Source organism: Arvicola amphibius, chromosome 2 (genome assembly GCF_903992535.2).
Source record: "Arvicola amphibius chromosome 2, mArvAmp1.2, whole genome shotgun sequence".
Lineage (NCBI taxonomy): Eukaryota > Metazoa > Chordata > Mammalia > Rodentia > Cricetidae > Arvicola > Arvicola amphibius.
In genome coordinates this window covers 22,827,507-22,841,103 of record NC_052048.2, presented here as the reverse complement: position 1 = coordinate 22,841,103, position 13,597 = coordinate 22,827,507, and the positions used below count along the sequence as shown (strand labels likewise).

The following is a 13,597-nucleotide window of genomic DNA, read 5'->3' as shown; positions in this document are numbered from 1 at the left end:
CCTTCCCTGCCCCCTTCCTTTCTTTTCTCCCACACCCTCCTTCTCAGTGCCTCCTTTACTCTCCCCAGGTGTCTGGTTCCCTGTCGTGACTGGTCCTGGCTATTGGCGAATCTGAATGAGCTGGGTTGTTTTGAAGGAGGCTTCCAGGCTTCTTCCTGGAGTTTTGTGTTGTAATCGCAAGCATTCACCTTCACTGAAGGCTTCCTGCCTGACAAACAGGTATGTGGTTTATTTTATTATCTAGCTGTTTTATTTTCTGGTGTTGGGGGTGGAACCAAGACTCATGCACTCTAGGCTGTGTTTTGAGTGCAGAGTAAGATTCCAAGTCTGGTTTGTTCTGTGACACTTCTAAAAGGGATCCTGCCGTGGACCTGTTTCACACTCCGGCAAAACTGTTTTGCAAGAGGCCATTTAGAAAGTGATCTCTTGCATTCGACCACATAACCAATAAATGACAAAATGGTGATTTGAACTCAGCTTCACCTGACCCCAAACACCCCTTATTTAACCAAAGTGTTTTACTGATGGAGGTATCCTTCTGGCTAACACAGGCGCAAAGGCAGGAATCATGGAGGGATGCTCCTTCCTAGCTTACTCCCAGATTCATGTTCAGCTACTTTTCTTATATGGCCCAGGCTTATTTGTAGCACAATTAATAAATACCCAGAGACAAAAATTGAGGTTCAGCCTCAAGGTCAGAAAAGCAGAACAGCCAACCGCTGGCTCTAACCTCTACTTCAGTCCAAAATGGTGATCCTGCCTTCAGGAATCTCATAATGAGACTGTGTGTGAGAGCTGTCTCCTCCCGTCTCATATTCCTCTCTAGTGCTGGGATTAAAGGCATGCACCACTACCACCTGTTTTCTAGGACAAACTAGTGTGGTTACTGGGATTAAAGGTGTGTGTCACCACTGCCTGGTCTGTAAGGCTGATCAGTGTGGCTGATTTACTCTCTGAACTTCAGGGAAGCTTTATTTGTAGGACCCAGCCATGACAAGCTCAATAGAGGCCTGAGTCTCAGTAGTTTACCCTGAGGCAATACCTGGTTCTGATAAAGACCACAAACTGAGACTACCCAGGCACCACCCAGGACAGACCATCTGAAGGAAATTTCTAGCATTCATACCACCATTGTAGATAGGATCACCTGCCAGCACACACCCATTGCTTTTCACCAGGATACCCCTAGACAAATATCAGACAATCAGGGGTCCTAAACCTTAGAAACTGTCACCCCAGCCTGCTGATATAACTTTTCTGGTTTTTGCCTTTACATAATACCCTCTAGAAGGGCAGGTACCTCCTCTTGCCTCTGCTGCACCAGTAGCTGCTTTTGACGAGGTCCCTGCTAGCTTGTATTGTGCACACAATAAACCTTCTTTTGCATTTCAGTGAGTTGGTCTCCCTGATGTTCTTTTGGTGTCCCCACAGACTGGGCACAACATATTTATTAAAATACAAATGAAATATCATTACACCTATCTGCCATGCATAGTTGACTGGACCCTCCTTCACCAATTAGCAATGAAGAAGATGCCCTGACAGACACAGTCACAGGCCAGTCTGATGGAGGCACTTCCTCAGTTGAAGTTTCCTCTTCCCAGATATGTCAGATGGACAACCAATATTAGTGATCACATCGAGCATCCTCTTTTGCCTCCCTTCCTAGCTGCCTCCACTCTCCACCCTGACCCCAGCCCTTCTGTCCTCCCCCTCCTGGACACAGCTTGCTCTGCAGCTGCTCTCTGGAGACTCCACACTCTACGCCCCCCCAGCACCTCATCTGCTCTGCTATTAGGCAGCCAACTGCCAAGCTTGGCCTCCCCCATCCCAAATCTGAAAGTCACATTTCCTGGGGTGTTTGATTCTGTTTGGTTATGTTTGATCTAACCAATTCGCACGGAAGTATGAATACCAAGTCTTAGTCCTTTACACTGCAATAGGAATTGCCATTTGTGTCAGCTTCAAGGGCTGGTTATGATTCTGCTCCCAAAAGAGAACCCTCAACTGGGCAACGGTAAAGTCTCCTGGTCATATGTATAGCCCACCCCAAAATGACCACTTTGAACATTTATCCATCTCTTCTCCAAATATATTCACATGTGTATTTTCTTAAGAAATTCTATTGAGTTCATAGGCAGATCTCATTTGTCTCTATAATTCTCACTAATGCACAGTTTCCACTGTGGTGACATTTTTCCTGCTTCTGGCCAGACTCCCTCATCTCTGAAAAACCTTGTCATGCTATTTCCCCTCTGCTGCACACGGCCTGAGCTTCCCTCAGAAGAAGCCTCAGAGTCCAGAGAGCTTAATCACTTAATTAAATAACATGTAGAATAATATGTAGATGATTGCGTAGACTTAACCTTCATCCCAGGGCCCTCCTAGAAGAGCAGCTCCTTTCAAAGCTGCAGGCAAAGCCTCCATCCCATTCAAGAAGACTCCCACTCCTCTGTTCCAGTGGCTGCCAGCTGTTCCCCTCAGCAATCCCTTTTCCACTTGCAAAGCCACCCAGACAAACGCCCCTGATGTGGCTAAGCCAGAATGGGAAGATAAGGTCTGTATCTAACAAGAATCGACTCAAGGAGGAGTATGGTTGGAAGGATGGCTCAGCAGCTAAGAGTGCTGCTTACTGTCTCAAAAGACCTGGGCTCAATTTCCAGCACCCACAGGGCAGCTCACAACCGTCTGTGACTCTGCAGTCCCAGGGGCTCTGCGGCTGACCTCTGACTCTTCCAGGCAAAGCAGCACTCATATACACAAAACATGCACTTATTTTTTTGAGACGAGGGCTGTGAAAGGCTGTCTTCTAAAGATGGCGTAGCCAGCATGCTCAAGAGCTCACCATGCGATTACCTGTATAAAACCTATACGAGAAGGAACCCGTGAACATTCCAACATGTGGAATGGGCTCATAAGGTCTCACTCCTGGCCAAAGAGCTTTTTTTGGCAGTCAAAGGCTACAAGGGGAAGGCAAGCCATTTTATTCAGTGGTATAGCTGCACATCATGGTGTGTGTGTGTGTGTGTGTGTGTGTGTGTGTCTGTGTGTGTGTGTCTGTGTGTGTACGAAACTGTCCAAGAATAAATTCTAAAAACTTTAAATGTAAACCTGAAGTGACCAATGCCAGCTGAACACAAAATATAGTGTATTTCTGAAATAACTTGACAATTGACATTTCTGTAACATCAACAACAGTAAGTGAAGCATAGGACTTTGGGAATTTCCTTAATTACGCTGGCTACTACAGTTTTGTTTTGAATTTTACATTCATTCACTGCTTAATACATCCCAAAGTCTTAAGCTGAGGACTGGGTTGTGGTTGTAGGAATGGATTAAAACCACAAAAGGTTCCCCAATGTCTGGTTTATACTGAAATCTCAGCTTCCAGCTGAACAGCTGGCGTAGGGGAACTTAGAACATCTGTGGGGGCCTGGTTGACCTTGGCTCTCCTGGCGCGGCTGCTGCTTTTATTGTCATAAACTAATCACGTGACTCGGGGCTCCAAAAATAGAGCTGATAGCAATGGAAGGAGAAAATGCCGCCACCACATTGCTCTCACCTCCTTGTGAGTGGTCATTATAACACGCGTGCCGCGGCGGTCCTTGTGAGTGGTCATTATAACACGCGTGCCGCGGCGGTCCTTGTGAGTGGTCATTATAACACGCGTGCCGCGGCTGTCCTTGTGAGTGGTCATTATAACACGCGTGCCGCGGCGGTCCTTGTGAGTGGTCATTATAACACGCGTGCCGCGGCTGTCCTTGTGAGTGGTCATTATAACACGCGTGCCGCGGCTGTCCTTGTGAGTGGTCATTATAACATGCATGCTGCGGTTGTCCTTGGCAAACCAGACTCGGTCGCTCTACCCGTCAGCTTTCTTAGCTTGCCACCTCTGTCCTTCAGCTCACTCTCTTCCACAGGACTTATTACATCCACCTGGACTGTATCCTTGGTACACGGGGCAGGGCAGAGGCACATGACCAGTGAATGAATGCCATTCTCCCACAGCTTCCTGGATGCCAACAACATTGTATCCCTCATTTAAGGACAAGGCTCACGCAGGAGCCTGAATGCAATTGCAGTCTAAGTAAAAAAAAAAAAAAAAAAAAAAAAAAAAAAAAAAAAGTTGAGTTTGTACCTGCTAGTAAAGCTGGATTAGAGTGATGTGGGAGTTCCCTCTGTGAGCTGGGATTAGCATTAATGAATAAAGAAACTGCCTGGCCAGTTGAAAGGGCAGAACTTAGGTAGGCAGGAAAGACAGAACTGAATACTGGAAGAAAGCAGGGCGGAGTCGGAGAGATGCCATGGGTCTGCAGTAGACACATGCTGGGAATTTTACCCGATAAGCCACTGCCATGTGGTGATACACAGATTAATAGAAATGGGTTAAATAAAGATGTAAGAATTAGCCAATAAGAAACTAGAGATAATGGGCCAAGCAGTGTTTTAATGAATACAGTTTCTGTGTGGTTATTTCGGGGCTAAGCTAGCCGGGCGGCTGGGACGAACAAGTGAGCCCTCTTCCTTACAACATTAGAGGTGTTGAGATTATTAGGAGGGCATTGAGTGATATCCTGCCCTGAGAAGGAATTTGAGCTTGGGTGGAGGACATGCGGGAAAGCCACCAGTCACCCATAGGAGGGTAGAACACGTTTGTGAAAGAAACAGGCAAGAAGGAGAATGGCTTTGGACTGGAGAGACTGAGTTCAGCTTCAGGGAGAAGATGGATTTGGCATCGCACTCTGGAGGGCTTTCAGAGTCAGGTTTAGGGCACTGGGTACAGCTCGGGAGCCCTGGACTGATGTGATGGCAAGAGCTGTCCTCTGGGGAGAATACTGTGGAAATTACGGGCAAGGCAGTCTGGAGATGGGAAAGAGACACAGGAAGACCAGGAAGCGGGTGACTCCCTAGATGATTTCACCCGAGATGATGTGGGCTTCGGAGGTGACATCACCACAGCCAAACGGGAACAGGGAAGAGCAACTGCCTACATAATCCAGGGAGTGGGATGGGGAAGAGATGTGTCAGCAAATGTCAGTTGCCCAGGATGGACCCTCACCTTGGATTTCAGCTGGATGTGATGGCTCCCTGGGTGTGAATGACACCACTCTCCTAAGTCGCCTAGGTGATGTCCATTTAAAAATAAAAGTAGCCTCTGTGGAGGAAAGCTTAAAAGAGAAACCAAACACAAAGAGACTGTCCCATCAGTGGCAGAGGGTTCTGACATCATCCAGGCGGGAGTGTGCTCCTTAGTTACGGTAGACTACCAAGGTGACGGCTGTTAGGAGCAAAGCTGCCAATCAGCTCTTGCGTTTCCAAAGAGCAGATATGGAGGTTTGTAATAGGTGATACACTGCTGTCGTGTTATGTTATTGGCTCTTGGGGAACCCTGAAGGGGGGCTTGGGTTCAAACACCGTTTATGAGTATGCGGTCTCACGCTGTATAAACCAGGCAGTAGTGGTGCTTAATCCCAGCACTTGGGAGGCAAAGGCAGGTGGGTCTCTGTGATTTTGAGGTCAATCTGGATTACACAGTTCCAGGATAGGCTCCAAAGCTACAAAGAGAAACCCTGTCTCAAAAAAGCAAGACACACACACACACACAAAACCAACCCCCCCCCCACACACACACTTTATATGCTTACTAAACAATGGAACTGAAGAATTCTCAAAGGAGCCTGTTTTAGGAGATCAATTATTGTAAGAAACAAAAAGACTTAAAGCCCAAAAAGGCCACACTTGATTTTTTTTTTTTTGAGTACATGAACTCAGAGTTCAAGAACTCACTATGATCTCTCACTGTCACATGACAGGGATTTGATCTATGTCAAAAAATCAGCACTGTCTGTGACAAATAACTTCCAGTCCAGTAGCTAAGAAACAAGACAGGGGACATCAACCAGTTCCAAAGGACAGTGATCAGGGACAGCAGTGGAGTTGAGTGGAGGTGCCCAGGGCAGGAAGATGGACACTGTGTATTAGCTAACTCTAAAATAATGTGTTCTTCACTATCTTCCAGACTTTCAAAGGTATTTGTCTGGGGTACCGGCAACTGGTTCTTTGGTTTTCATCTGGGCCTTCCATGCCCCCAGCTCTAGCAGAGAGCTCTACTGTTGTAGGAAAACATGGTCTCTCCTCTCCGTCCCCATGGGCCCCATATTCCTGTTCTGACCTTGTGACTTGTTAAACTTTACTGTTGCCTCTTTAATAACATGAAACCCTCCGAGCCTATAAATGCCTGAAAGGGAATAAATACAACTTGATTTGTCTTAACAAGAAACCAGAAGAGCTGTCCCAGAGAGCTGGATGCAAGAATCATACACTGTGAGGTGAGGACGAGCCTCTAGAGGCTAGGCATGCAACTTGCACGTAGGCTTCCTGAGGGAAATCCAGTCTTGGAGCCAAGGAGAAACAATTCTGATCTCACACTGACAATCACCTCTTTCTGGACCTCAGCTTGTCCATCTGCAAAATGGGCGGGACAAACTAGGTAACATGTAAGAGCTCTTCCAGATGAAACAACCTATGATACACAGTTTGATATTAAAAAGTCAACACCAAAGGGGTGACGTGCATCTTTCTTTGTTCGGGGCACCTATGGGCTGGAACAGACTCACTCCAGGGGAGGCCATGACACCTCATACTCATCTGTGCTTAATGCTGCAGCTCGTCCATGCCATGTGCACATAGAGGCTGAACCAACCGGAAGTCTCTCTCTCTCTCTCTCTCTCTCTGTCTGTCTCTCTATCTCTCTCACGCACGCATGCACTCACACACGCACACAGCAAAAGGTCACTGAAGATCATCCCCTGGGCTGCCTATGCAGTGTAAAATGACAAATGTGGGAAGGAGAGTGTCCACGCTCTTGTAGGCTGCACCCTCCCACCAGCAACTTTAGGAAAACCCTGGGCAGGATGTCCAGTGTGGCACTTCCTCTCTCCTCCTTGAGCACAGAGCAACCTGCTACACTGGCAGGTGGCAAAAGCCGACCTTCACAAACTGGCAGGAGAAAGCTAAGTCTTTCCCAAAGTCGTTTTGTGAGTGGGGCACTGTCCTCTCCACAGGATCTGTTGATAAATACAAATGAAACTGAATACAGGAAATCAGGGGCACAGATCTGGGCTTGGGTGATGAAACCCCCAAGAGGCAACTCTGTGTGACAGCTAAGCCGAAGTGACAGTGTGCAGCTCTCCAGCAGGAGCAGATGTTACATTGGTAAAGGATTACGTTTTGAATGGTTATATAAATACCTACAGTAGGCTATATTTTGCCTCTGCCTACAGTACCTAAAACATTTTCAAACTGGTCCCTTTCAGAAATGCTGCCGACTACTGAAAAGTCAAACCCACCTCGCACCCCTTAGCAAGATTGGAGCTTGCACTGTGGCCCTCAATCCTAAGTCAAGACACCACCTGGAAGGACAACGACTGATACAGGACAGTGGCTGCTCCTGGGATTCCCCTTTGAGCTCTCTAGGCAGTCTTCAGTGCCACAGCCCAAAGTCCACGTGACCATTGGCATTCCATTTGAGAAGCCCAAGAAGAGGATTTGATCAACCATTGTCTTACGGGACTTGCGTTTTGTTTTACATTGATTGACCCTTTTCCTTGTGAGTCTGGAAGTCTTCAGAAGAAGGGATGGTGTCCTACCGTTTGTTCCAGTGTCCCACACCACACTGGAAGAGAGCAGGCCCACAACAGAGGAAAAAAAGAGCACTTCACCTTCACCCAGGACCAAACTCCATTGCAAGCAATCTTGCCATTTCAGGAGGGCACTCAGTACTGTGTGTCCCTTCCCCAAAGAAAGTCTGCTCCATCCACCCCAAGCCAGATAGGGTTGCATCATGTAGAATAATGCAATCTAAACTCCAGAGAGAACTCCTCAGGGACCAGCAGCTTGATCTGTTTGAACCCCCTCCAGGGAGCAGCCCCAGCTGGGTCCACCAAGGAGCTGGAGATTCTACAAGAGCCCAAGATTCTTCTCTTCATCCCCACCTCAAACCCACAGCAGGTAAAGAAAAACCTGTAAACAGTGAAATGGAGGAGGGGGGAGGGATGCAGTGCTCCCCTCCCAAAGCACAGCCCCCAGTTCTGTGTCAGCATCATGCGGAAGGCAGGTTTCCTGCTGGAGGAGCCAGGAAGAAACATGAGGATGAACAACTATGGTTGAAGCTACTTGATTTCATCTCTTCAAGGGGAAGAATGTGGAAAGGCGAGGCTACAGAGATGAGTGGAATGGGAACCTGTGGGAGAAGCATCTCCAGCAAGGTTAGCCCAGAGACAGTCCCAACCTCAGGCAGCTTTCCAGGTGCCAGGATGCAAGGCAAAGCAGAGCGGTGGGCGGGCTGACTGAAGTGGGGCGGGGTGGGGGTGGGCTGAGAATGTGGGAACTCTGAGCCACTTTGAATCTCTCTGTGAGTGCCTTTCTAGTGGCCTAGAACAGGTCCCCTGCTGTCACTGTCTAGAGTCGGACCCTGAACAGGGGACTGGGAAAGCCCAGTTAAACCATCTTGGTGTCTCTTTGCAGACCTGAACTAGATAGGGGGTTCCAGCAGCAGCCCCTCCCCCAAAAGTAACAACAGTCTTGTTTCCTCATTTCCTCCACTCTACCTACCCCTAAGCATGTGTGGAACACTGCACCCATGCCCTGGACACCTCAAAGATGCAAGTCTTTATAAATGGGCGAGTACTTCATTAAACACCTGGATAAGCCTGAATCCTGAGGGCAGCTGGGCCTGCCTTTCTGCCAATCTGTGTAAGCCTTTGCCAGGAGGGAAGATGGAACGGGTAGCAGCTATCTCCCAGATCCAATTCCCAAGCCCGTGCCCAATCTCAAACACTAGCTCTCAAACAAAGCACCAAGTGGTCGGAGGGGACACTGAGGAGCAGGACTCTGGTAGGGGCCCTGGTTAGGAACACTGCAAATCATAAACCAACAGGCCTCCTGCCCTCCCCCCCTTAAGCTTTGGTGTGAACTGAAAACCAACAGAGGCAGGCAGGCTTCCAAGTCCTTCTGGCTCCCAGGCCGATCAGCTGCTATCGGAACAGTTCTTGACTAGAGATGACTGGGTTTTCAGACACTGCTTTTTATATCCTGCCTTATTGAAAGCCACACCTCTTAGACTTGAACTTAGTGAATCATTAACGGGGGGGGAGGGGCAGCCACACCCTCAGAATTAGACACTAAACCCAGTGTCATCTTGAAGTAGGGATGACTGGACCAGCTGCCTTCCCCAAGGAGGCTGTAGAACAACTGGCCTGTATTGCTAGAAGAAGCAACAGCAGGAACCCAGACAGCTCAGGAACCCAGAGAGACACCGTGGCTGGAATAAAACCTGCTGTGGGGTTATGCCCCAAACCGTCCAGCTGAAGGAGGAACAATGAGACTCATTCTGAGTTTAGGGGTTATGGGGGCCAACCCGCAGTTTGTCTTTTAGCTGGAGCAAGGAAACCTCCCATATTCCCCACCAGGAATCCATGGCTCACACCTCTGCCAAACCAGGCTCCAGGGTAGTGAACAGGCAGGCGCTTTCCCCCAGTGACCTTGACCAGACTGTACTCCTCTGACTAGGCCTGTCTGTGTGCATTATCAGGCATGCTTCTCAGAACACTGGGAACAGTAATAAGAAGGACTTAGGACTTAGAATAAAGGAGACAACCTTGAGAGACTCAGAGCTGGTGCCAGAAGAAGATACTTGCAGGACGGGGCTCGCCACCCCTTTCCTTTGACTGTCTGTACTGACTGTGATCATCTATGTCACAAGCAATCTGTCTACCGTCCTTGTAAGCTCAGAGACCTCCCCCCAAAAAGGAGCATGCTGAGCTCCCTGGGTTTTCTGGTCCCGTCAACTCATTTGCACTGACTCTGAAACCAGACAGCAAGTGGCAGACTTCACCGTTAACATGTCAAAACACACATCAGCAGTAGAAAAACTAACACTTGCCCCAACGGAGTCACATTTTATTTCCTGGTATTAAAATGAAAAGAATGAGTTCTCAAATGCGTTCTTCCAACGTCATTAAAGTGCTTCTGTGAAAAGTCACAAGAAATATTAACGGGGAACAAGAAAGAAAGGAAGGATGGAAAGAAAGAAAGAAAGAAAGAAAGAAAGAAAGAAAGAAAGAAAGAAAGAAAGGAAGGAAGGAAGGAAGGAAAAGAAAAGAAAAACTATGTGCTGGTCTTCTAGAACATTCTCTACCCTAGACACAAAGCACCAATACCACAGAAATGTGAACAGCTTTTTTTACGGTCTCTGGCCCCAAGTGTCCTAGGAAAAGATGAACCCAACTCTTTTTCAATTCAAAGTATATCTTAAGAACACACTCAAATATTCTTCCTGTGCATCGCTGTACAAAAATGCACTCATCAGCCATAAAAACAATATTTGCCCCATACACAAATATAATCACATGTAAAGTAAGTTTGGAACGCAGGGAGAGGGAGGGCTATGGAATCCCACGGGATCCGGGCTATTTAAAGTCATTTTTGTTTGAGTTATTCCTCGGCTGGGTATAGAAAACTGGTTAGGAATACATCCATCTCACAGAGCCCACCACTTCAGTAGCTCCTGCGTCATGGAAATGTGATACTTCTTAAAAATAGGTGACCCTTGGGGTTATGCAAAGAGGAGGGAGAAAATGGAGACGTTAAAGGTTAGGGAGGTGGGGAGGGTAAACAGGAGAAAGGCAAACATCCATAAATCAGTGACCAGGTGGGCTTAAAATACTCTGTGGTATAAAACAGACACCCAGGTTCAAGAGGGCCACCTATCCCTGTCCCTAGCTCCACTGTCACGGTCTCTTTATAAATCTGTTTCCCGGCTACTGTCCAGACAGAGGGCATATAGGGACCTTCGCAAGTCCACGTTGCTCTTGGCCTTGAGGTGACACTTTTCCAGAGGGCAGCTGCCCCTTCTGATACTGTCAGAATTCTCCAGGGAACCCCCAGTCTTGCAGAAGGAGGCCTTGCTGCTGCTGACCTTCCGCTGACCCCCTGTGTCCAGCCCAGACTCACGCCTCTGGTTGCCTTGCTCCTCCTTCAAGGCAGCCTGCTCCTCATGGTCAGTCTCCCGATGATAGAAGTAATTAAAATTGGAGACAATGACAGGTACAGGCAGGGCAATGGTGAGGACCCCAGCGATGGCGCATAGTGAGCCCACAATCTTGCCTCCCACCGTGATGGGCCTCATGTCCCCGTAGCCTACAGTGGTCATGGTGACTACTGCCCACCAGAAGGCATCTGGGATACTGGAGAAATGGGACCCCTGGTTGTCCGCCTCTGCGAAGTAGACAGCGCTGGAGAAGAGGATGACTCCGATGAAGAGGAAGAAGATGAGCAGCCCCAGCTCTCTCATGGACGCCTGCAAAGTCTTACCCAGGATCTGCAGCCCCTTGGAATGCCGGGAGAGCTTGAAGATGCGGAACACCCGGACCAGGCGGATCACCCTGAGGATGGCTAGGGACATGGCCTGCTGCCCGTTCTGACCACCTGGCTGTTGCTCTGCCAGCTCTGTGCCCAGGGTGATAAAGTAGGGGAAGATGGCCACAATATCAATGATGTTCATGATATTCCTAGAGAACTCTGCCTTGCTAGGGCAGGCAAAGAAGCGCACAAGCAACTCAAAAGTAAACCAGATCACACATGTAGTCTCCACAATGAAGAATGGGTCAGCCAAGGTCCTAGGCAGGAGTGGTGCCACTGTGGGGCCAGAGGAAGGGGCGCCGGCCCCGCTGCCATTGGCCCCTGGGGCGCGGACTGGGGGCTGGGGCTGCACTGGCGGGTGGCGGAGCAGCTCTCGTTCATCCCTGAACTCGGGCAGAGTCTCCAAGCAGAAGGTGATGATAGAGATAAGAATGACCAAGACCGACACGATGGCGATGGCTCTTGCGGACCCGGAGCTTTCTGGGTATTCGAAGATTAGCCACACCTGGCGCTGGAACTCGTTGCGGGGAAGGGGCTTCTCCTCTTCTTTGATGAAGCCCTCATCCTCCCGAAAGCGCTCCATGGCCTCGTCCCCCAGCTGGTAGAAACGGATCTCATCTGCAAACACATCCAGGGAGACGTTGACCGGCCTACGCAGGCGACCCCCAGACTGGTAGTAGTAGAGGATGCCATCGAAGCTGGGCCGATTGCGATCGAAGAAGTACTCATTTCTCAGGGGGTCGAAGTAGCGCAGGCGCTTGGCTGGGTCCCCCAGGAGGGTATTGGGAAACTGCGCCAGGGTGCCCAGCTGCGTCTCGAAGCGCAGCCCGGAGATGTTTATGAGGACGCGCTGGTGATGGAGCGACCCTGCGCCCTGTGGAGCCTGGTCCTCCTCCATTGTGCCCAGGTCAGGGTCGCCTTCTTCCTCCTCATCCTTGGCAGATGGATCTCTAGGCTGTGGCAGCTTCCGAGGCAGAGAGGGCAAAGGCCTCCCCCCTTGGTCCTCATCCCCTTGCGTGGCGCGCCCCCTCTGTGAGGGTTCTTTGGACTGCTTACTGAGCCCAGCCGTCGGAGGGAACCCACACTCTCCCCTGGGGGTCTGCGCACAACTTGCCCCCGCCTCCCCTCCTCCTCTGAGTGTCATGGCACTGCCGTTCTCCAGGGGCACCAGGGAGATCTCCATGACCCAGGGGCAGGGGGCATGCTGCGCCCCAGACAACCGACTTCCACACCCCCAACTCACTCAGGCTCCGCGCCTTGCTTTGGGCTTCTCTCCAGCCGAGGGCCCAGCTGTCTCTGGTCTGGCTAGGATAGCTGGCCCGATCCCCTTGGCTGGTCCTGACGTCAAAAAGCCTCTGCCCCTACTCCCAGCCTCTCTGTGTGTATTCCGGCAGCTGGTTACCAGGCAGCAGAAAAGCCGTCTTGCTGCAGATGCAGCCTCCAGCAGCCCCTCTCTGTTTCAGCTCCCCGGCCTCCGCCCTTTGTGGTTCCCTCCTCTCCTCCTCCCCCTCCCTTTTTCTCCTCTGGGGACAGAGTCAGAGAGTGTCTCTCCCGAGAGAGTTCAGCTGCACCCCCCCCCCCCCCGCTGAAAAATGGATGGGAAGGGGAGGAGGGAGGGAGAGGGGGGAGGAACAGGTTGTTCCAGGAGTGCTGAAACTCCCAGGGCAACAGGATGAGAATAGCTTCAGGATCTCAGATCACCTGGGAACGCACTGAAAGCCAAGAGGACACCAGAGGATGGGAACTGCTTTAGATGGAAGGGAAAGGCTTTTAGCTGAGTCTAAGAATGAGAGACTATACAGAGTCCTTGTATATTGTTTCTTTTGAACCATGGTTCTCAAACCTTCCTAATGCTACGACCCTTTAATATAGTTCCTTATGTTGCGGTGAACCCTCCCCCCCACCATAAAATTGCTTCGTTGCTAGTTCATAACTGAAATTTTGTCAATGCTGGGAATCGTCGCCATGTAAATACTTAAAAAATAGATGTTTATCCAGGGGTCGCCCACCCACAGATTGAGAACTCCTGCTTTAGAGTATTACCACCCTCCTTTCTTAGGAAAGAATTGGACTGGAGAGGAGTGGTGAACTGTGTGTATGTGTGTGGGGGGGGGGGAGAAGGAGGAGGAGGAGAGAGGGAGGGAGGGAGAAAGACAGAGAGCTCTTCTAATCTTCC

At 49.7% G+C, this 13,597-nt stretch overlaps 1 protein-coding gene across 1 annotated transcript; it reads right to left on the bottom strand.

Moving 5' to 3' along the window:
- Positions 1 to 10,801: 10,801 nt before the first annotated feature.
- Positions 10,802 to 12,604, bottom strand: Kcna5 (potassium voltage-gated channel subfamily A member 5). The gene has a single exon (XM_038320226.1). The coding sequence runs from the start codon at positions 12,602 to 12,604 to the stop codon at positions 10,802 to 10,804; it is 1,803 nt and encodes a 600-aa protein (XP_038176154.1).
- Positions 12,605 to 13,597: the final 993 nt, after the last annotated feature.